Source organism: Odocoileus virginianus, chromosome 5 (genome assembly GCF_023699985.2).
Source record: "Odocoileus virginianus isolate 20LAN1187 ecotype Illinois chromosome 5, Ovbor_1.2, whole genome shotgun sequence".
In the NCBI taxonomy this organism is placed as follows: domain Eukaryota; kingdom Metazoa; phylum Chordata; class Mammalia; order Artiodactyla; family Cervidae; genus Odocoileus; species Odocoileus virginianus.
This window is the reverse complement of record NC_069678.1, coordinates 80,981,596-81,005,113: the sequence shown is the minus strand read 5'-3', so window position 1 is coordinate 81,005,113 and position 23,518 is coordinate 80,981,596. Positions and strand designations below refer to the sequence as shown.

Below are 23,518 nucleotides of genomic sequence, written 5' to 3'. Positions count from 1 at the left end.
TATTTATTAATAAACTGTATTTCCTAATTCTTTTTACCAAGTTCATGGTGCTAAATCAATTGTTTTTTGCAGGTATAAGATCTGCCTACTTTAAACACTTCCCTAGATCCCATATCTAATCCCTCAGGCCCACCACTTCCAACCCTTGAGGTGGATTATGTCAATTATGAGATGGCTGGAAATTTCACAAGTGCAATTCAAACTGAAGTTTAGAGCAAAGGGTTGTGGGTCTAGAAAGACCAGGAACATATTCCCCAAAACTCATGTTTAAAAAAATGTTTTTTTCCTGAGACCAGCTATTAACTTTGTCCCTCCTCTATTAGGTGGCAAAATGGGAAGTATTTTTATTAGCTTCCCGGAAGGTTTCCTTTATCAAGAATATATTCCATTTGTCTTTATCCTTAACGCAAACATTTTCTCCAAAATCAGTGATCAGACCATTGTCTCTGAAATAGAATTTCAGATTTAATTAATTAAAATAAATTAATTAAATTAATTTTACTAATAAATTAATAGGATTTAATCTGAGAGTCATGTAGTAGTCAATCAATTACTGTCTATCCTTTTTCCTCATCAACTACTACTTTAGGCTATGTACATTCATTCTGAAGATCCATTTCCCCCCAAACCAAAGTGTTCTGCAGCTAACATAGGAAGTCTTAAGTGTGCCACATGATGAGAAAAGCTTAACATGTAATGAAATAAACAGGACACTTGGATACACACTGACTTGAACTGCCTAAGTATTTATACCCTATTAATATCCTAAAAGTAAGATAAAAGAAAGATAAGTTTATGAAAATATATCTAAAATTCTCAGACAAGACTGAATATACACACAAAAAACTAGATTATAAAATAGAGGCTATAAGACAAGATAAGGATGCAAAGAATTGGTATTGCGACAGTTACTAGAATGGGAGAATAGTACCTTAGCTGACTGTGGTGTTGAGAAATTTAGCCAAGCAGGAACAAAGTCATGCTGCGCCATTTAGGTCCAGTGTCTCTTTTCAACAAGGTGAGGCATCCAACCTCATGGCCAGGATCTGAAAATAAGAAAATTAAAATCATTTATTCTTGGAAGAATCTGGTATCAAGTAAAGGAGTCTGCGATTACTTTAAGGTCCCCCCTTTACAGAAAGATTTGCTCTCTGAGCCTTTCTAGAGTACTCATCTGGCCTCATATACCAGAGAATTTCTAAACAAAAACAATAGTCTGTGAATATATAACCATGAATAAGCAACACAAACAGAGAAAGTGGGACCTAGCCCTGAAGGTTATATGACAGAAGCTAATGAATTCTTGGGTTATAGCAGAAGAATCTTAAGAATAAACAACTACTCATAACTACAGATATATGCTATGCCAGGTATACGCCAAGTTGCTTCAAACACTGCTGACACTTTGCGACCCCATGAACTACATACAGCCCCAGGTTCCTCTGTCCATAGGATTCTCCAGGCAAGAATACTGGAGTGGGTTGCCATTTCCTTCCCAAGGGGTCTTCCTGACCCAGGGATCAAACCCATGGTCTCTTATGTCTCCTGCATTGGCAAGTGGGTTCTTTACCACTAGCACCACCTGGGAAGCCCCAAGCTATAGATATTTATTAAAAAAGATTAATCTGCTTCAGGTAACTTCAGGCAAAAGCAGTAGAAAAAAATCTTCCTACAGAAGGAAGTTATAACTTCTCAAGTTTTTTTTTTCTATTTAGTTCACATTAACTTCTCCTAATCAGAATCAATTTTCCTGAGAGATCCGTTGGTGTCTCCAAACCACCTCTGGGGACTATCAGTCCCCAGAATACATCAGAAAAGAGTAGGTATTTTCCATGACACACATACATACACAGTCTTCTTCCAAAGTTAGACATAGGAGGATACTTACCCCAGAGTATAACCTCTGTGGTCCTGCTTCCTGAACTTTTTGAGTTGCCAGCTGGATTTCCACGAGGTTCTCTTCTTAAAAGGATACTTAATTAGGCTGGCCAGCACAACACCTTACGATGAAGCAAAAAGAATCCAGGCTCTGTGTGGATCAATCTGTCAGTCCCCTCAATTGCTCATCTTAAACTATCTAGTTCCTGACACGTTTCCCAAAGGGGAAGGGGAAAGGGGAAGGGGGAGGGGAACATAAAAAGTATTTGTTACATTTAAAAAATGGGGGGAAGGGGAAAGAGCTATATCAATGTTCACCTCATTCAACTTCCTTGAGTGATGGCACTATGATGTTGCTTAAATAGATAATACATGGACATTTGCACAGTGAATGCAAATACTGTTCATAACAAGGTCATAGCTTAGAAAGACAGAATGACTTTTGTTTGGTCAAATAATGTCATTGAAGTGATAGATCAAAAATAAAACACTGACGAGCTATAAAAGATCTGAGTAGTCAGTCAACTCTAGGAGCAAAACATCTACATTACAAAGCCCTTAATTTATAAATCTCATTATTCTTACACAGCTGGTAAAAATAGTCTGCAGGTATGAGTTTATATTTGTCTTATCCTTCAAAATCTAAGGACATAAGAAAGCTTGTTAAAAAAAACCCAAAAAACAGACAGGAACTTGATATGCTTTTCCCTCCAAGAATAGCAGCTTTCAAGGCAAGTTTTCTTGGTATAAAGCTCTCAAATGTTTCTTCTATTTCTTTGGTCTTCACTATTTATAAATTCACAGCAAAATTAAAACAAGTAGAAAGGCAGGGCTTAAGAACAGTCACAGAGAAACTTCCAAAGTGAGGTTTTCTTCTCTTCAGTTTTCTGTATTTCACTCGTTCTGCCCGTTCCCAAAGACTAAACTGAGTTAATGGAAGGTAATAAGAATCTTCTGCTTCAGTAGATAAGTCACTTTGGATCCATTTTCATTGTTATTCAATCATTTAAAAGGCCACAGGAATCTATCACTATAAATGAAAAAACAAAATAACATATTACAAGAGGCAAAATTACTATATATAATTGCTAAAATGAGACATGGTCAAACGATGGACCTAGGAGACAAAGGTCTAGGAGACAGAACTCAAGTCCAATTTAAACATTAATTTAATGTACCACCACCTATAGCAACAACGTAACTGGCTAAAATTTTTTTAAGGATTTTAAAAGGATTTTAGAAAAGTGAGGTGAAAAAAAATCTAGTTTTAAAATTACCATTTCTTCAATTAGCTATCAAATGCAATTCAGAAATGCAAATTAGAGTCCATTAGATTTAGACTTTCCCTCATACTTGGAACAGCTTGCCATAAGTGGTCAAAGAGGCATAACTAACTGGTTTATTACACCGTCATCAACTATTTAATTATTTAGTACTAACCATGGCTAGATGCTTAAAAACAAGACAACTGTCACAGCATTCCTCATGTATTTACGTATTTTTAGATACCTACTTATCAATTAAGAGACTTAAGTGCTTATTCTCTGACGTAAGATATGCAGTAAGAGATGACATAAATATTTCTTTGGCAAATTCCTAACATACTTCCAAGGGCTAGAGCATTTTCTGATATGAGAATGCTTGCATCTGTGGACAATTCTGGTCTACACTGGTAAATACTAGTTTATAGAATATTTCTCATATCATCAATTCCTGTTTAAAGATATACTAAATTCAGAACAGTAAATACCTCTGTGGGGAAACAATGGGAAAGGAATCAAAAAAAGGTTCCGGGTGTTTCATCTGTATCTGTAATACATTATTAAATTGAATGATGGGTATTCACTTGTTCTCTACATTTTTTATATCTTTATAATACATATATGTGTAACATCAACCACGCAGAGTACACACATGTAATAATTTTTAAAAGTGACCTTATTAATATGTAAAAGAGGTCTCAATAAGTTCCAAAGAATAAAAGTCTATGTTCTCTTACAATGTTAAAATCAGGAAGCAATTTTCTCTTCAGTTCCCACTCTCCTTCCCCTTCCTGAAGAAACACTGTATAAACCCATTAGGAGTGGTCAGGCGAAGTAAAAGCAGCAAAGGGGGAGCTCCAGAGGCCAGAGCAAGGTACTGGGGCATAATCAGGATGCGAGGGTGTCCACCGAGGGTGGAAGGATACTGAAATGTGTGTATGGCAGCAGTGCTGCACAGGTTGTTGGACCTCATTAGGTGAGTGTCCCAGTACAGTCCAATGCAGAATATGGGAACCCCAAGAGGAAGAAGGAGGATTTCCTCGTTATTCAAGTGGGTTGCAGGCTTCCATACAGCAATGTGCCTTCCACAGTTGTTACAACTCTGACGTGATTAGAGAGAAGTACATATAAGGGAAGAGATGATAAATGCAGGTTGGTTACATACCAGGATTTGATCAAAAAGTAAAAATATTAGGGAAAAATGGGAGTCAGATTTCTTACTGTGAGAGAAGTGATAACAATGATAAACTTTCAAAACCTTTAAGTAGAAGAAAAACTACTATGAATAAATTTGCACTATAACAGCTAGAGCAGTACTTAATAAAAAATAAGCTTTAAAAACTTTTTAAGAAGATTAAATCAAACTGAACTTTATTGCTCTTTTTTTCATGACAGGTAATGAGCAATAAAAAAAAATCTAAAGAAACATAGAAAGATAAGGTCAGAAAAAATCAGAATGATTTTTTAAAACAATAATTCTTTGGACACAGATTAATAATTTTTTAAGACAGCATGAAAAAGAGGAAATAAATACAACAGATAAATAAATATCATGCGAAGGGATTCCCTGGTGGTCCAGTGGTTAAGAATGCGCTTTGCACTGCAGGGGATGTGAATTCAATCCCTGGTTGGGGAACTAAAACTCCAGGAGCCAAGGAGCACTAAGCCCACACCACAAATACACTCCAGTATTCCTGCTTGGAAAATTCCACGGACAAAGGACAGGAATAGTTATTTCAAGGATAATCTCTTGATATTGGTTCTGTAGTCCAGCCTAGAGATTTTGAAAATCAGAACTGACTGCAATTCACAACCTGGAGAAAACTTGATTTTTTTTTGAAAACCAGTTTTTAATATAAACAAATTAAAAGCCAAGTCACAAAATACTTAGGAAAAAGTAAAAATAAACTGAACTACATAATTGATGGGATACAGGAGTAAAAGAGAAATAAAAGTTCATACTCTGATTTCTAGTTTGGGTAACTTGGTAAATAACTACCACATCACTGGCTGATACAGGGAATAAAAGCTAACTGGCTACTGTTCCTCCAGTATAATTCAGGTGTTTTTTACAAAATTAAATTTATTTATTTTTGACTGCACTGGGTCTTTGTTGCTGTGCACAGGCTTTCTCTATTTGTGGTTAGCTGAGGCTATTCTCTCGTTGCATGCACAGGCTTCTCTTGTTGTGGAGTACAGGATCTAGGTGCTTGGACTTAGCTGCCACTTAATTGCCCCGCAATATGTGGGATCTTCTTGGACCAGGAATTGAACCCGTGTCTCCCGTACTGACAGGCAGATTCTTCAGGACAGGACCACCAGGAAAGCCTCAGGATTGTTTTTACTTAGGTCTATCTATACCTGCAATGAAACAATCCTATGACAAACCTAGACAGTGTTTTAATAAACAGAGATACCACTTCGCTGACAAAGATCCATATAAACAGAGCTATGGTTTTCCAGTAGTCATGTATGGATGTGAGAGCTGGACCATACAGAAGGCTGAGTGCCAAAGAATTGATGCTTTTGAACTGCTGGCGAAGACTCTTGAGAGTTCCTTGGACAGCAAGGTGATCAAACTAGTCCATCCTAAAGGAAATCAGTCCTGAATATTCATTGGAAGGACTGATGCTGAAGCTGAAGCTCCCAATACTTTGGCCACCTGATGCGAAAAAACCCTGATCTGAGAAAGATTGAGGGCAAGAGCAGAAGAGGGTGACAGAGGATGAGATAGCTGGATGGCATCACTAACTCAATGGATATGAGTCTGAGCAAACTCCTGGAGACAGTGATGGACAGGGAAGCCTGGTGTGCTGCAGGCCATGGGGTTGCAAAGACATGACTTAGTGACTGAACAACAACAATACCTATAATACCTAATACATGATGACAATGTCCCTGGTAACAGTTTCTTATGCAAAAGTATCAAACCAAGTTTCTATCTAAAATAACATAATTAACTGTTTGTTGCACACTTTCTGTTTTAAGAATTTTGTTTTAAACCACAGAGAACCAGAAATTCACAGCAGGAAGATGGATCATCTATTAGGTTGTAAAACTGATAGACATGAAGGAAAATACCTCAGTTTTATACACAAACATTTCCCTTTAACAAAGCACACTAGGCATATTCTAATTGACATACATTATCTTTTCAGTCAGTAGTTTAGTTTTAGTTTAAGTCGCTCAGTCGTGTCCGACTCTGCGACCCATGGACTGTAGCCTACCAGGCTCCTCAGTCCATGGGGTTTTCCAGGCAAGAACACTGGAGTGGGTTGCCATTTCCTTCTCCAGAGGATCCCGGGTCTCCCGCATTGTAGGCAGACGCTTTACCGTCTGAGCTACCAGGGAAGCCCAGTCAGTATTCAATCCCAAATTACTCTAGTAGAGTTTCAGCTGAGGCAGTGACTGTAGAGGGAATATTAACTGGTGATACTTTGCTGCTGGAATGAAAGTTCTAAATTTGTTATATATCCCATAACTACTTACTGACCATCTCCAACATACTAGGCTGTCAAGCTTTCAAAGTGTGGTCTGTGCATGTACATGTACAGCATGTGGTGGTGAGATGAATGACAAATGGGAAATGAAGAAAGAGGACAGATAAAGGAAAAAGAAATTCCTGTTTCAGAAGCAAAAGACTAAAATGTCAATAATGGTTTTACTAGGATGGTGTAACTACAAGCATTCTGTTTCACCTTTGTAGTAAAATGTTTTTGTAATGAAATGTCTTTACTCTGGTTATGCCTTCTGTGGCTGTGGCTATTTTTACAGAACTAATTGGAGCAACTTTAGCCTAACTACTGAGAAATTCTGAGAAAGAAAAATACATCACTCAAAACTCTTTCGGGGTGGTTATCAAGACTTAAAAAATTTAAATATGAAATGTCAAGTATGTAGTCTGGATCTCAGAGAGGTCTATTCTGGAGAGAGAATTCTGGGAATTGTTAGTGTTTGGTGAAAGTGAAAGTTGCTCAGTCGTGTCCGACTCTTTGCGATCCCATGGACTATACAGTCCATGGAATTCTCCAGGCCAGAATACTGGAGTGGGTATCCTTTCCCTTCTCCAGGGGATCGTCCTAATCCAGGGATTGAACCCAGGTCTGCATTGCAGGCAGATTCTTTACCAGCTGAGTCACAAGGGAAGCCCAGTGTTTGGTAGATGATGTTTAAAATCAGAAGAGATGAGATCTAAGGAGACTGCAAAGATTTATACAAGAGTCTCCAAGTCCTATCTATTCCACTCCTTAGTTTCCATTTCTGTGTTACTCTTCAATTAAAAACCCAGCTCCAGGGACTTCCTTTGGCAGTCACGTGGTTAAGACCCTACATTCCAATGCAGGGGGCACGGGACTGATCCCTGGCTGTATGTCCCAGAGCACAGCCAAAACAAACAAACAAAACTGGGTTCACAGGCACTGCTAGACTCTTCTGCCCTCTACCTCAGCCTCTACTCTCGGCTGCTAGATTTCTCTTCCAAAGTCCAGGTTCATTATATTACTACCCTGCTCAGAAGTTTTCTGGCTTCCTATCAACTACACAACAGGGTTTAAGTTCCCGTCTGACAGTCGACAAATAAGCCTTTCAGGACTTACCGGGTGGCACAGTGGTTAAGAATCTGCCCGCCAATGCAGGAGACACGGGTTCCATCCCTGGTCTGGTAAGATTCCACATAAGCCCCCTAGCCACAACCACTGAAGCCTGTACACTGCAATTACTAAAGCCCGCAGACTTATAAGCCTGTGCTCCTCAACAAAAGAAGCCACTGCAATGAGAAGAAGCCTATGTACTGGAATGAAGAGTAGCCCCAGCTCACTGCAACTAGAGAAAATCTGGGCAAAGCAACAAAAGACCCAGTGTAGCCAAAAATAAATAAATATTTTTAAGAGAAGAAGAAAAGAACTAAGCCTTTCCCCATTAGTAAACTCTCTGTCTAAAATCTTCAAGGTAAGTTAATTGTGCCTTCTAGGGCACTTAACACTTGCTCCTTCCAGGATAGTTATAAATGTTGACTCTAACTCCCAGAAGGCCAAAAAACTGTTGCTTCTACAAAGTCTTGTCCTGCCCTTATTTGAAACTCATACAGCATCGAGCATGGTACCCTGCATGCATAAAGATTCAAAGGTTTAATAAACTAATTTTTACAGATTATGACAAAGCAAAATGCAGAGAAACTTGAACCTTCATACATTGCTAGTAGAAATATAAAATGGTGCAGGTGCTGTGGGAAACAGTTGGTGGTTCCTCAAAAGTTAAACACAGAGTTAGCATACAATCTATCATTTCTATTCCTAGGTACACAGCCAACAGAAATGAAAACATGTGTCCACACAAACTTGTAAGTGAATGTTCACCGTAGTTTTATTCACAAAAGCTACAAGAAGAAACTCAAATGCCCATCAGTAGATGGATGAGAAAAATGTGGTATATTCATACAATAAAATATTATTCAGCTATGAAAAGGAATGAATACATGCTCCAAGGATGAACTCTGAAAGCATTATGCTAAATGAAAGATACAAAATATGCAAAACAATACATTACATGACTCCATTTATATGAAATATCCAATCCAGAGAGACAGAGAACAATTAGTGGTTACCAGGGGTTGGAGGAGGGGATGTAACTGCTTAATGCATTTGAGGTTTATGTTTGGGATAATGAAAAAGCTCTAAAACCTGACAGTGATGACAGTTGGAAAACACTGTGAGTGTACTTGCTGCCATCAAACTGTACACTTTAAAATGGTTACAACAGTAAATCTTATATGTACTCTGCCACAATTTAAAAAAATAGTATTATAGTGCAGTTAAATCAATAGAAACCATAATATTAAATATAAACAATGTACTACATCATTCTTTTTAGGTCTTATCTAAATTTTTAGATAAAATGCTCTCTTCCTGCACATGCGTATCAGAACTGCCTATTTGAACACTTGATCCAACCATTCATTCACAAACATCTGTCAAATATTTTAGCTTTACAAATCCTCTGACTTTCCGGCTATTTACCATATGCCTAGCAATCTACATGATACTTCATAACAGGATCTAATTTTATACCTTGTAAGTTGCTAGAGAGGATGTCCCTGCCAGGGACCTTATCTCAATCTCCTCTAAGTTAAGTTCCCATTATCATTCCACATGTATTCATGACCTCACTAACTCTTATTTTCTCCACAGTCTGATATCCCTCTAGGAATTTAGGTTCATTTCCCTTCAGTCTTAACAAAACTTCCATAAAGAGCAGTGTACTGTCAGTATCTCCATTTTCTCACTCCCCATTTATTTTTCAATCCATTGCAAATTTAATTTCTTCCCACAACTCCAATGAACACTCATCTGTCCTCTTAATTCCAAAATTTGAAGAGTATCTCCTAGTTTCTTTACCACTAAAATGGAAGCTGTGCTTCTTACATGTTGAAGGTTAATAAGCCAACAAATATATAAAAACAGCACATTACTTTTTTATCGACTTTTAATCAAAGGGCTTCCCAGGTGGCACTAGTGGTAAAGAACCTGCCTGCCAACACAGGAGATGTAAGAGACAGGTTTGATCCCTGGGTCAGGAAGATCCCCTGGAGGAGGGCATGGCAACCCAATCCAGTATCCTTGCCTGGAGAATCCCATGGACAGAGGAGCCTGGCAAGCTACAATCCAAGGGATGGCAAAGAGTCTGACACGACTGAGCACACAATCAAAGAGTGGATGAAAGGAAATATAAAGCCAGATGGTTTATTTAGTCATATTCTGGGAGAATTTTTAATTAAAACACAAATCTGTGCAACTCCTAACATATACTTTATTCTTCCTTCCTTCCTTCCTAATACCAGGTTAGCCATCCACTCAGAGATTAACAACAAGAAAAAGCCAAGGCAAGCTCTAAAATGTTACGGGACTTAACCAAGGTAACACATCTAATAAGTGACTGGGTTAGGTCTAGAACACTAGTTTTCTAATTTCACTGCTTTCTGAATTATATACACTGTGATTGTTTCCAGTTATGAAATAATTCTAATACTTAGAAAAACAGAATAAATTCCTTAGAATCCTATGGAGCAAGAATCTAAAGAGGGATGTTAATTTATACACTTTTTTTTTTGCCTTCTTTATTTCTCTTTTATTTATCTCGGTTAGTCAAGAGTGGCTGGCTTCCAGGTAAAGCTGAATGATGAAAAATTAAACCTTTTGGTGCTAAGAAAAAAGAAGCACATAAAAAATGTGGCTTTAAAGTACATGGTTCCTAATCCTTTAAAAAAATAAACTTTATTTATTATGGCTGCATGGGGTCTTCGCTGCTGCGCGCAGGCTTTCTTTAGTTGCAGCAAGCAGGGGCCACTCTCTAGTTGTGGTGTGCGGGCTTCTCTTGCTGTGGGGCATGGGCTCGAGGGCCTTTAGTTGCAGTGCGCAGGCTCAGTAGTCAAGGCCCATGAGGGCCTTGGCTTATTTGCCCCAAGGCACATGGAATCTTCCCAGACCAGGGATTGAACCACATTTTCTGCAATGGCAGGCAAGTTCTTAACCACTGAACCACCAGGGAAGTCCCATGGTCCTGATCTGAATAAAACTGCAATCTCATTTTAGCCATGCCAATACCTTAAAAGAACATGAACCATATATCCAACTCCATCATAGGCAAAAATAATTCAGAACATGTACTGCTGAGCCATGAAGTTCCAAAGACCTATCATATCCACAGCTAGCTAAGGGAAAGAATGCAAAGAAGCCACAAGGGGTTCTTTCTACAAAATGTAATCAGGCTTATACCAACTGATCTTGGCTAAAAGGGATAATTGGACATAGACTTTGAAAGGAACTTCTCTACCTTCTATGTTCACCTCTCTGAAACTGCATATAAAGTTTCCGTATAAGGAAGCACCTGTGTGGGGCTTCCCTGGTGGCTCAGCGGTGAAGAATTTGCCATGGCAGGAGTCACAGGTTCAACCCCTGTGTTCAGGAATATCCCACATGCTGAAGAATGACTAAGCCCATGGGCCACAACTACTGAGCCTGTCCTCTAGAGCCTGGGAACTGCAACTACTAAAGCCCACACACGCTAGAGTCTGTGCTCCAGAACAAGAGAAGTCAATGCAATGACGAGCCCCAACTGCAGAGTAGCTCCGGCTCTCCACAACTAGAGAAAAGCCCACACAGTAGTGAAGGCCTGACACAGACAGAAATAAATAAATAAAATTAAAAGAAAAGAAAAGAAAAAAAAAAAAAAAAGGCATCTGTGGTCAAGACCTCACGTTAATTCTTCTTTCCCAGGAATGTTTCACAAGTGCCCTTCTCCTCACCCATCTTACTATGGTGTGTTATTCCAAGTGGATTAAGAAGAAAGTCTTGATTCATGTTGGAGAGCTCTCATTGTAGAATGTGGTGACAGGAGTGATAACAATTTTTGTTTAATGATTTCACTTTTTGGTCCCCTTACTAGTATCAAAGAATGCTACTGTAAGCAAGTATGATGACAGCACAGAGGATAAGGGTAAGGCATAAAGCATTATTTCACCTAGGTGAAAGAATCCTAGCAATGCTCCTGAATTTTGGGAGATATCTACTGCAAAAGCTCAGCAGGGACTCATTTACTTGTGTTTAAGACTGTGTCCTAGCTGGATTAAAATGTGTCCCAGTACACACTTTGCATGATTCCAAGTTGTCGAGGTTGAAAAGATCCTAAAAAGTTACTTTTATGAGACCAACATTACATATCTGAATAAAAGGAACTTACGAAGTTTGAAAACATGAAAAGGGAACATACTAGACATATGTTGGGGATTTGCATTACATTTTGTTGAATAGCTATTCAAGACATGAAGAAACATTTTAACTGACTTTTGCTGAAAGATTTGATACTATAAATCCATATTCATTTATGCACTATCATATATTAGTATTTCACTGCACCTTTACTCATTCCTACCACACACTTGGGCTTTCCTGTTGGCTCAACAGTAAAGAATCCATCTGCCAATGCAGGAGACATGAGTTTGATCCCTGGGTTGGGAAGATCCCCTGGGGAAGGAAATGGCAACCCATTCCAGTATTCTTGCCTCGGAAATCCCATGGACAGAGGAGCCTGGTGAGTTACGACATGCGGTCACAAAGAGTCAGACACAACTCAGTGACTACACAACCACCACCACAGACTAATAATTTACAAAGACTCTTAAAAGAGTTTTACTGCTTAAAGAAAGTTCCTAGCAAAATAAATTGATTAAAAACTAAATCTACATATTAGGTAATACAAATATTCCCAAAATGCAATCTAGGACATAATGGCCTGAACTTATAAACAGCAAACAAAAAACCACAAAGCAAAAACACAAAAACTTCTTTCAACTTAATCATTTCTCCCTCCCAGATCCTGACTTGTCATTTAAATTCATTTTAATGAAAGCATAACCTTTAACCATGAAATGAAATTTCTATTCTATCTATACTATATACGACAACTCCAAAGTTACTTCTACAGTACCACTGAGGTTTGGTTTTAATTTTTTTTTAATAATCTGTGAGAAAATTCCAAAATATGCAGTGTCTAATTTTTAGCCAATCTTGTTTTAATTTTGGCTCCATAAAAACTGCTTTTAAGTAAAAAAGTAATAGGTATACTTTATCTTTTAAATTTTTATTTATTTTTATTTTTGGCTCTGCTGAGTCTTCACTGCTACACAAGGGCTTTCTCTAGTTGTGATGAGTGGGGGCTACACTTTACTTGCAGTGTGTGGGCTTCTCATTGAGGTGTTATGGAACATGGGCTCTAGGGCACACAGACTCCAGTAGTTGTGGCTCGTGGGCTTTATTAGCTGCCTTGCAGCAGCAGGTGAGATCTTCCCAGACCAGAGACCAAACCTGTATCTCCCCAGGCAGATTCTTAACTGCTGCACCATATTAGGGAAGTTAAATAGTCTTGTTTAGGCTTCAGAGACAAAGAGCAGGCCTCTGACCTTGCTTCTAATTGGCCTGGACACTGCTCTGACTGTGGTCTGAGTACAAGCCTTGCAGCAGCATAGATAAGATACCAGATGAATCTTAAGACTGTTGAGTCCCTGGAGGGAGGCTGGTCAACCAAGCCCTGGGCTTAACAACATTCCAAGTTTTGTCAGAGTTTTGACAAAACATGGTCCACTGGAGACGGGAATGGCAAACCACTTTAGTATTCTTGCCATGAGAACCACATGAACAGTATGAAAAGGCAAAAAGATACCACACTGAAAGATGAACTCCCCAGGCTGGTAGGTACCCAATATGCTACTGGACAAGAGTGGAGAAATAACTCCAGAAAGAACGAAGAGACAGAGCCAAAGCGAAAGCAACACCCAGTTGTGGATGTGACTGGTGATGGAAGTCAAGTCTGATGCCATAAAGAACAATATTCCATAGGAACCTGGAATGTTAGGTCCATGAATCAAGGTAAATTGGATGTGGTCAAACAGGAGATGGCAAAAGTGGACATTGTAGGAATCAATGAACTAAAATGGACCGTAATGGCTGAATTTAATTCAGATGTCCATTATATCTACTACTGTGGGCAAGAATCCCTTAGAAGAAATGTAGTAGCCCTCATAGTCAACGAGAGAGTCTGAAATGCAGTACTTGGGTGCAATCTCAAAAATGAGAGAATGATCTCTGTTCACTTCCAAGGCAGATCATTAAACACCACAGTAATCCAAGTCTATGCCCCAGCCACTAACGTTGAAGAAGCTGAAGTTGAATGGTTCTATGAAGACCTACAAGACATTCTAGAACTAACACCAAAAAAAGATACCCTTTTCATCACAGGGGACTGCAATGCAAAGGTAGGAAGCCAAGAGATCCCTGGAATAAGAGACAAATTTGGCCTTGGAATACAAAATGAAGCAGGGCAAAGACTAACAGAATTTTGCCAAGAGAGTGCACTGATCATAGCAAACACCCTCTTCCAACAACACAAGAGACGACACTACACAGGGACATCACCAGATGGTCAATACCGAAAGCAGATCGATTATATTTTTTGCAGCCAAAGATGGAGAAGCTCTATACAGTAAGCAAAAACTAGACTGGGAGCTGACTGTGGCTCAGATCACAAACTCCTTATTGCCAAATTCAGATTTAAACTGAAGAAAGTAGGGAAAGCCACTAGTTCATTCAGGTACGACCTAAATCAAATCTGTTACGTTTATACAGTGGAAGTGACAAATAGTTTCAAGGCATTAGATCTGACTGACAGAGTGCCTGAAGAACTATGGAAAGAGGTTCGTGACATTGTATAGGAGGCAGTGATCAAGACCATCCCAAAGAAAGAGAAATGCAAAAAGGCAAAATGGTTGTCTGAGGAGGCCTTACAATTACCTGAGAAAAGAAGAGAAATGAAAGACAAAGGAGAAAACGAAAAGATACACCCATCTGAATGCAGAGTTCGGAAGAATAGTAAGGAAAGATAAGAAAGCCCTCCTCAGTTTTCAATGCAAAGAAACAGGAAAACAATAGAACGGGAAAGACTAGAGATCTCTTAAGAAAATTAGAGATACCAAGGGAACATTTCATGCAAAGATAGGCACAACAAAGGACAGAAATGGTATGGACCTAACAGAAGCAGACATATTAAGAAGAGGTGGCAAGAATACACAAAAGAACTATACAAAAAAGATCTTCATGACCCAGATAACCATGATGGTGTTATCAGTCACCTAGAGCCAGATATCCTGGAATGTGAAGTCAAGTGGGCCTTAGGAAGCATCACTAACAAAGCTAGTGGAGGTCATGGAATTCCAGTTGAGCTATTTCAAACCCTAAAAGATGATGCTGTGAAAGTGCTGCACTCAATATGCCAGCAAATTTGGAGACGTTACCAGTGGCCACAGGACTGGAAAAGGTCAATTTTCATTCCAATCCCAAAGAAAGGCAATGCCAAAGAATATTCAAACTACCACACAATTGCACTCATCTCACACGCTAGCAAAGTTATGCTCAAAATCCTCTAAGCCAGGCTTCAACCAACAGTAAACTTCCAGATGTTCAAGCTGAATTTAGAAAAGGCAGAGGAACCAGAGATCAAATTGCCAACATATGCTGGATCATCGAAAAAGCAAGAGTTCCAGAAAAACACTTCTGCTTTATTGACTACTCCAAAGTCTTTGACTGTGTGGATCAAAACAAACTGTGGAAAATTCTTAAAGAGATGGGAATACCAGACCACTTTATTTGCCTCCTAAGAAATCTGTATGCAGGTCAAGTAGCAACAGTTAGAACTGGACATGGAACAACAGACTAGTTCCAAATTGGGAAAGGAGCACGTCAAGGCTGTATATTGTCACCCTGCTTATTTGACTTCCATGCAGAGTACATCATGTGAAATGCCAGGCTGAATGATGCACAAGCTGGAATCAAGATTGCCAGGAGAAATATCAATAACCTCAGAAACACAGATGATAACACCCTTATGGCATAAAGTGAAGAAGAACTAAAGAGCCTCTTGATGAAAGTTAAAGAGGATAGTGAAAAAGTTGGCTTAAAGTTCAACATTCAGAAAAGTAAGATCATGGCATCCAGTCCCATCACTTCAAGGCAAATAAATGGGGAAACAGCAGAACAGTGACAGACTATTTTCTTGGGCTCCAAAATCACTGCAGAGGGTGACTGCAGCCATGAAATTAAAAGACGCCTGCTCCTTGGAAGAAAAGTTATGAGCAACCGAGACAGCATATTAAAAAGCAGACATTACTCTGTCAACAACGGTCCATCTAGTCAAAGCTATGGTTTTTCCAGTAGTCATGTATGGATGTGAGAGTTGGACTATAAAGAAAGCTAAGCGCCAAAGAATTGATGCTTTTAACTGTGGTGTTGGAGAAGACTCTTGAGAGTCCCTTGGATTGCAAGGAGATCCAACCAGTCCGTCCTGAAGGAAATCCGTCTTAAATATTCATTGGAAGGACTGATACTGAAGCTGAAATGTGAATACTTTGGCCACGTGATGCAAAGAACTGACTCACTGGAAAAGACCCTGATGCTGTGAAAGATTGAAGGCAGAAGGAAAGCTGATGAGATGGCTGGATGGCATCACCGACTCAATGGACATGAGTTTGAGCAAGCTCAGGGAGTTGGTGATGGACAGGGAAGCCTGGCGTGTTGAAGTCCATAGGGTCGCAAAGAGTCAGACACAACTGTTCAACTGAATTGAAGTTTTATGCGTGAACATAAATCAGAGATTCAGTTTGCTCACAGACTGGTGATGCCATCAGTTTGTGTCCTAGGATTACCCTTGGGAATCGTGAACTGCAATTTTGCAGTCACCCTCAGAACTGACTGGCTGCCTGGGATCTTTTCCCAGTTGGGTCCCCAGCTGTGCTGTGACAAGGGACTTCTCAGCGCTCTTTGAGTGTAAATGTTTGTCAAAACCCAATTTGAAATAAAAAGACCATTTTGGTGATATATCTTCTGCTGTTTCTAGTTCTCTTTTCTTTTAATGTTAGTATATTGAAAGTAAGCTAGATAATGCTCTAATAAATATTGGTATTATGTATTTGTATATAATGAGTGGCTTATTCTGTTAACAAATCCTTTGAACCTGAGGTGAAAGTTTTTGCAAAACAGACCACAGGGAAACTCAATAGATAAAATTTAGTAATTGGACAAGCTTTTGGCATATTTCCTAGAATGCAACATCATCTCATAGATAGGATAGTTTACAATCTGCTTGTACCACAGAACTGAAAAAGGATGTAACCTATTTCTCAGCTAATAGATCATAAAAATTACTTCTGATGATGGATTGATGAATTATTTTTTTTATATCATTTTGGTAAATCTAGAAGGATTCAAAGAATGCAGTGGCACTGCTTAACAAACTATACATAGCACTTTTAGAACTTTATCCAAAAAAGAAAAACGAGAAGTGACCTGATAGCAATCTGATTTTATTCTGTTAAGTAACATTTTTCTATAGGAATTATCACCTTACATTTTTAACGTCTTCCACTGAACCAAAGCACAAAGAACATTATCTTACACAGTAGGTACTCATTGCTGAATGCATACATAAATAAATGAAGGAATTGCTGACTAACAGGCAGTACATCTTCAACTTCACAAGGTAATGCCATATTGCTTTTCAATCAGGTCACCAATTTACACCAGAAGTGATTATTTTTAGAGTTCCATCTGCTCCATGCTCTCACAAAGCTAGGTATGGCTAGACTGGCAGTTAATTTTCTGCTCTGCTGGTAGGTATAAAATAAAAAGACTGGGTACCACAGTCTTTGCATCATTTAATCTATTTATCATCTCTTTGTGTTTCATTTTTTGGTAAAATTATCTATTCTTATCATTTTACCATTCTTTCAGTAGCTGGTCTTTTTTTTATCTGAAGTAAGAGACTACAATTAGACCCATCTTTTCCAACTTCATGGGGTTTTTTTTTTTTTATGAATAAGTTCTTATTTTAAATGTAATCAACACACCCGAAAGTAACACAGCATTGTGAATCAACTATATTCCAATAAAATTTTTAAATAAAAAGATGAGAAAAAAATGTAGTCAAAATTGCTGATCAAGACATGATTATTTGGCAGGGCTGGGGGGGGGGGGGGAGGGGACGCCATGCAGCATGTGGGATCTTAGTTTCCCAACCAGGGATTGAACTGGTGCCCCCTGCAGCAGTAGCACAGAGTCTTAACTACTGGACTGCTAGGGAAGTTCCTAAGATACATATTTTTAATCTAATGTATAAAAGCCTTTCTTCCCTAAAGTTCAAAGAATTTACCTACATTATCTTAGTTTTATAGTTCTGCCTTTCACATTTAAGATATCAATCAGTTGGAACTGACTTGTATCCAGTATGAGGTCCAGGTTCAGTTTCTTTTTTTTTTTTTTTTACTGCTTGAGTAACTAGTCCCAAACCATTCTTTCTCCACTGATTTATAAAGCCAGCTCAGAGTTCTCTGGTGGCCTAGTGGTTAGGATTCCAGGCTTTCACTGCCATGGCCCACGTTCAATCCCTGGTCAGGCAACTGAGATCCTGTAAGCCATGGGCTATTACCCCTCAAAAGGCCAGCTCAATTTTAAATTGTTTCTACATACGCATGGATCTGTTTCTAGACTTCTGTTCCACTTGTTCATTTGTCTATTCCTATACTACAACTCATTCATGTTAGGAAAGAAGGAAAGGAGACAGGAAAGTTGACACATCCACACTGAAAATATTCACAAAGGACTGGTGTAACCTTTGACAGGGAGCAGCATGAGTGGCAACCATCCATTGCGTCAAGATATCCTGCTCTTCTCCCTACTCCGTGATTACTTCTTTTCTTATTCTTTTTCTTTTGCTCTGTAAATATAACCACTACCTAAAAGCTCTGATGCAGCACATTTTGTTTCTTTGGAATCTCTTCACCATCTCATTCATTTTTTTTTTTTTATTTTATTTTTTTTAATTTTTATTAGTTGGAGGCTAATTACTTTACATCATTACAGTAGTTTTTGTTATACATTGATATGAATTAGCCATGGATTTACATGTACTCCCCATCCCAGTCCCCCCTCCCACCTCCCTCTCCACCCGATCCCTCTGGGTCTTCCCAGTGCACCACATCTCATTCATTTTTAAGTCTTCAGTTCTCACCTCTAAGTGGGTGACTTAAATAAATCTCTACTTCATGAAGCATTATATCATGCACATACCTATACTCAAGTATCCATCACCATGTATTATTTACCTGTTTATATATTTATTTCCCTATGCTTGATAGGGATTAAGAGCAAATGGGGTAATCTCTTAGTACAGACAGGATGACCATTAAATAATCATTTCTTTAAGAAATGTTGACAACTTGATCCATTAGCATCTCCTTTAACCGTTCTTAAGACCTCTCTTTAAACATTCCTTATTCCTTAAATTGCCGAGTCCAAGATTATTGACTTTGCATATCTTCAGATATTCACTGGCCCTAAAATTTCCTTTCCAAATCTCATGATTTGAAAAAAAAATACTATTTAGGTTTAAATGCCTACCACTTTCAATTCCTCTAAAGGATTGAGAAACCCTACAACAGTTTATACGCATTTGTTAACTGCACATTAGTTTCCTTCCCAAGTCCTTAATAAGGAGAACTCCAGGGTTACTGGTGCCTTGCTTAATTTTTAACCTTCACATTATTATTTCATCAGAGGAAAGAGCCCAGGGTCATATTTTATTTTATTTTTTTTAATTTCAGGAGATTAACTCATACCTACAACTTCTAAGCCATGAAATTTGAGCACATCTTTCAATGAACCAAAAAGAGATATGATACACCTTTCTTTCAAAGAAAGATTTCTTTCACTGCATTTCTGTCTGTTAAGATAACACTTACTAGCATGATTATTAATACTGATAAATAAGGTCTGCTATTACATGATAGGAGTCCAACAAACAAAAAAATTCTAGTACAAACTCAATGATGACCAAGTTATCTGTCAAAAAATATAAATGCATATTTAACATATTACCCTGCCCATAAGAGACATGCATGCGATAATTGAGTGTTCTGAAATACAATAAAGCACTACATAATGTATTACTCAGAATTACTCATAAACTCATACTTTCAAAATTATGTAAAATTATGAGGTACTATCTCACATTCTCCAAACTGGCAAAAACAAATCCTGAAACTATCAAGTGCTGATAAAAATATAAAGCAACAAGAAATTTTCACATATTGCTGGTTTGAGTGTAAATTCATACAACTACTTTCGAAAACGGTTTGACAAATACAAAACTGAAGCTGTGAAACATCTATGACCCACCCAATCTTAACCATACATGAAAATAAGACAAAATGCTTAAGAATATTTGCTACAGGATTGTATACAGTAGACAAAAAACTAAATTACCTAAATGTCCACCAATAGACTGATTTAGAGTTTCTCTGGTGCCTCAATGGTAAAGAATCTGCCTGCCAATGAGGAGATATAGGTTTGATCCCTGCACCGGGAAGATCCCCTGGAGAAGGAAATCCACTTCAGTATTCTTGCCTGGGAAATCCCAGGTACAGAAGAGCCTGGCAGGCTACAGTCCATGGGTTTGCAAAAAAGTCTGGACATGACTTAGCAACTAAACAACAACACAAGACTGATTAAACTGTGGGTTTGTACCGTGCTGTACAGCAGGAAGTGATCACATTAGAGATGTGCATAAACAAAATGGATGACTCTCAAAAAAGAGAAAAAAGTTGTTAAAAATTAAAAATTATGATACCATATAAAGTTTTAAAAAATGAGTACAAAAAATAAAAACAAAAAAGGAATAACAGTATCAGATAGTTTTGCGAAATGCTTAGTTACTCAGTCAAGTCCGACTCTCTGTGACCCCATCGACTGCAGCCCACCAGACTCCTTTGTCCATGGGGATTTTCCAGGCCAGAATACTGGAGTGGGTTGCCATGCCCTCCTCCAGGATCTTCACAACCCAGGGATTGAACTCAGGTCTCCCACATTGCAGGCGGATTCTTTACTATCTGAGCAATCAGGGAAGTCCAAGAATGCTGGAGTGGGTAGCCTATCCCTTCTCTAGGGGAACTTCCCAGAAATCAAACCGGGGTCTCTTGCATTGCAGGCAAATTCTTTACCAGCAAGGCTACTAGGGAAGACTTAGTTTTGGGATATAGTCAAAAAAAGCAAAATTACTTAAAATTACAAGAGAATGACCAACACCAAACTCAGGATGAAAGACACAAAGATGTATAATCAAAAAGGAACATATATAAGGGCTTCAATTCTGCCTACTGGCATAAGGATAAACACAGAGGTCAATGGAGCAGAACCAAGAAACCAGAAGTAAACCTAGTAAGTATGGCCAAATGATTTTTAACAAATAAGCCAAGATATATCAACAGGGGAAAAATGGTCTTTCTTTTCAACAAATGGTGCAATGATCACTGGATGTCCACTACAACAACACAAAAATTATAAGTGGGTCAAAAGCCTTATATAAGAGCTAAAAGTAAACACAAGAGTGATTTTAAGTTAGGGAAAGATAAATTGAACTTTCTTATCAAAATTAAAAACATTTGTGCTTCAAAGGACACAGTCAAGAAAGTGAAAGGACAACATGAGAGAAAACATCTGCAAATCATATATCATGTAAGGGACTTGTATTCCAAATAATATCATAATAAAATATCACCTTAAACCTACGAGAATAGTTATTGATATTATAAAAAGGACGAGATACTGGCAAGGATGTAGAGAAAAGGGAACCCTTATGCACTGTTCATTGGAATGTAAACTAGTGCAGTCACTATGGAAAACAGTATGGAGGTTCTTCAAAAATTTAAAACAGAATTATCAAATGATCCAGCAATTCCACTTCTGAGTGTTTTCCAAAGGAAAGGAAAGCACTAACTTGAAAAGCTATGCACCCCCATTCATGTTCACACACACACACCCTGAAATATTATTCAGCCATGAGAAAGAATGAATTCTTGCCATTTTCAACAATATGAATGAACTTTGAGGGTACAAGGTTAAGTGAAATAAGACAGAGAGAGACAAATACTTTATGATCTCACTCATATGTAGAATCTAAAAAAGCAGCACCAAGTTCATATACAGAGAACAGATTGGTAATTGCCAGAGGTGGGGTGGGGCCAAATGGCTAAAGGGGTCAAAAGGTACAAACTTCCAGTTACAAAACAAATAAGCTATGGGGATAAAAGGTATAACATGGTGACTGTAGTTAATTATGTTGTTTAGCTGCCAAGTCATGTCTGACTCTTTTGCAACCCCATGGACTATATTCTGCCAGGTTCCTTTGTTCATAGGACTTTCCAGGCAAGGATACTGGAGTGGTTTGCCATTTCCTTCTCCAGGGGATCTTCCCTACCCAGGGATAAAACCTGCATCTCCTGCACTGGCAGGTGGATTCTTTACTGCTGAGCCACCAGGGAAGCCCCACAGTTAATTATGTCGTTCAGCTGCCCAGTTGTAGCCAACTCTTTGTGACCCCATGGATCGCAGCAAGCCAGGCCTCTCTGTTGATTATACTGCAGTGAATATTTAAAAGTTGCAAGTTCTCATTACAAGAAAAAAATTCTATACGGTGACAAATGTTAACTAGACTTATTGTATTGCTTATCTTGCAATATCTGCTGTAATTATAAAATTATCATATACACCTGAAATAAAATGTCAAACTTCAATTAAAAAAGAATCCTACAACAGTAAAAAGACAACCCAATTATAAAGCGAGCAGAGGATATGAAGAGGTATTTCTTTCAACATACCCAAGAGTCCAAGGGGTCACTTCAGAAAACAGCTTCTTAAAAAGTCAGTTACCATATGACCCAGCAATTTCACTTCTAGAAAGATCCAAGAAAGATGCAAACATACATCCACACAAAAACTCAAGACATGAATGTTCATAACAGCATTACTAACAACCGCAAAGAGGTAAAAATGCAAATGACCATCAACTGATAAGTAAAAAAACAAAATGTGGAATATTCATACAATAGATTATACGGCAAAAAAAAAAAAAAGAGAAAAATACTGAAACATACTACAACATGTATGAAAATGAAAAACATTATGTTTAGTGAAGGAAGCCAAATACCAAAGACCACATACTGTATAATTCTATTTATATGTAATGTCCAAAATAGGCAATTCCACAGAGACAGAAAGGAGATTAGTGGCTGCCTAGGGTTGAAGAGGTGAATGCTAATGGTCATGAGACTTCTTTCTGGGGTGATGAAAATGTTCTAAAATTAGATAGTAGCGATGGTTATATAATTGTGAATATAGTTAAAAAACAAAAAAAAACCATTAAATTGTACATGTAAAGTGGGTAGTTTGCTATGTAAATTCTATCTCAATAAAGCTGTCTTTAAAAAATTAGGCAACTGATTAACAACAAACAAGGAACTTGTATAAAGTAGCAACACTCAAATTAGTTTCTTGTTGCAAGCGGCAAGACTTACTATTTAATATATGGACACAACTATTATCACCTTAATCCAAGAACCAACCTTAGCACTACTAAAAGTAGGTCAACCAGGTATTATGTGAATTATGACATGATGCAAAATGAGATAGAACTATGATGTATTCTCACCAAAATGTTTAGATATAAATCTGTCAAGCTTTTACCTGTAAACTTTAGAGATAATACAGGAACAAAAGGAACAAACTAAGTGATACCATAAGAATGCAACTGTACAAAAGCACTCTCGGGACAACCAGTCCAGTCTCAAAGTCAGCATCACTGAAAAATAAGGACTAAGCTAGGTTAAGGGCTTCCTAGGTGGTGCAAGTGGTAAAGAATCTAACTGCCAATGCAGGAGACACAGATTCAATCCCTGGATTGGGAAGATCCCCGGCAAAGAAAATGGCAACCCATTCCAGTACGCTTGC

At 38.2% G+C, this 23,518-nt stretch overlaps 1 protein-coding gene across 8 annotated transcripts in view; it reads right to left on the bottom strand.

Moving 5' to 3' along the window:
* Window positions 1-23,518, bottom strand: part of GPBP1L1 (GC-rich promoter binding protein 1 like 1) — a 62,120-nt gene that overhangs the window by 29,313 nt on the left and 9,289 nt on the right. For all 8 annotated transcript variants that reach the window (XM_070468233.1, XM_020897393.2, XM_020897389.2 and 5 more), the window contains 2 exons: window positions 1,889-2,908; window positions 932-1,046 (listed from right to left, as the gene is read on the bottom strand). In XM_070468233.1, the coding sequence (XP_070324334.1) occupies window positions 932-991 (60 nt within the window). In that variant the 5' untranslated portion in view covers window positions 992-1,046; window positions 1,889-2,908. The remainder of the gene's footprint in view (window positions 1-931; window positions 1,047-1,888; window positions 2,909-23,518) is intronic.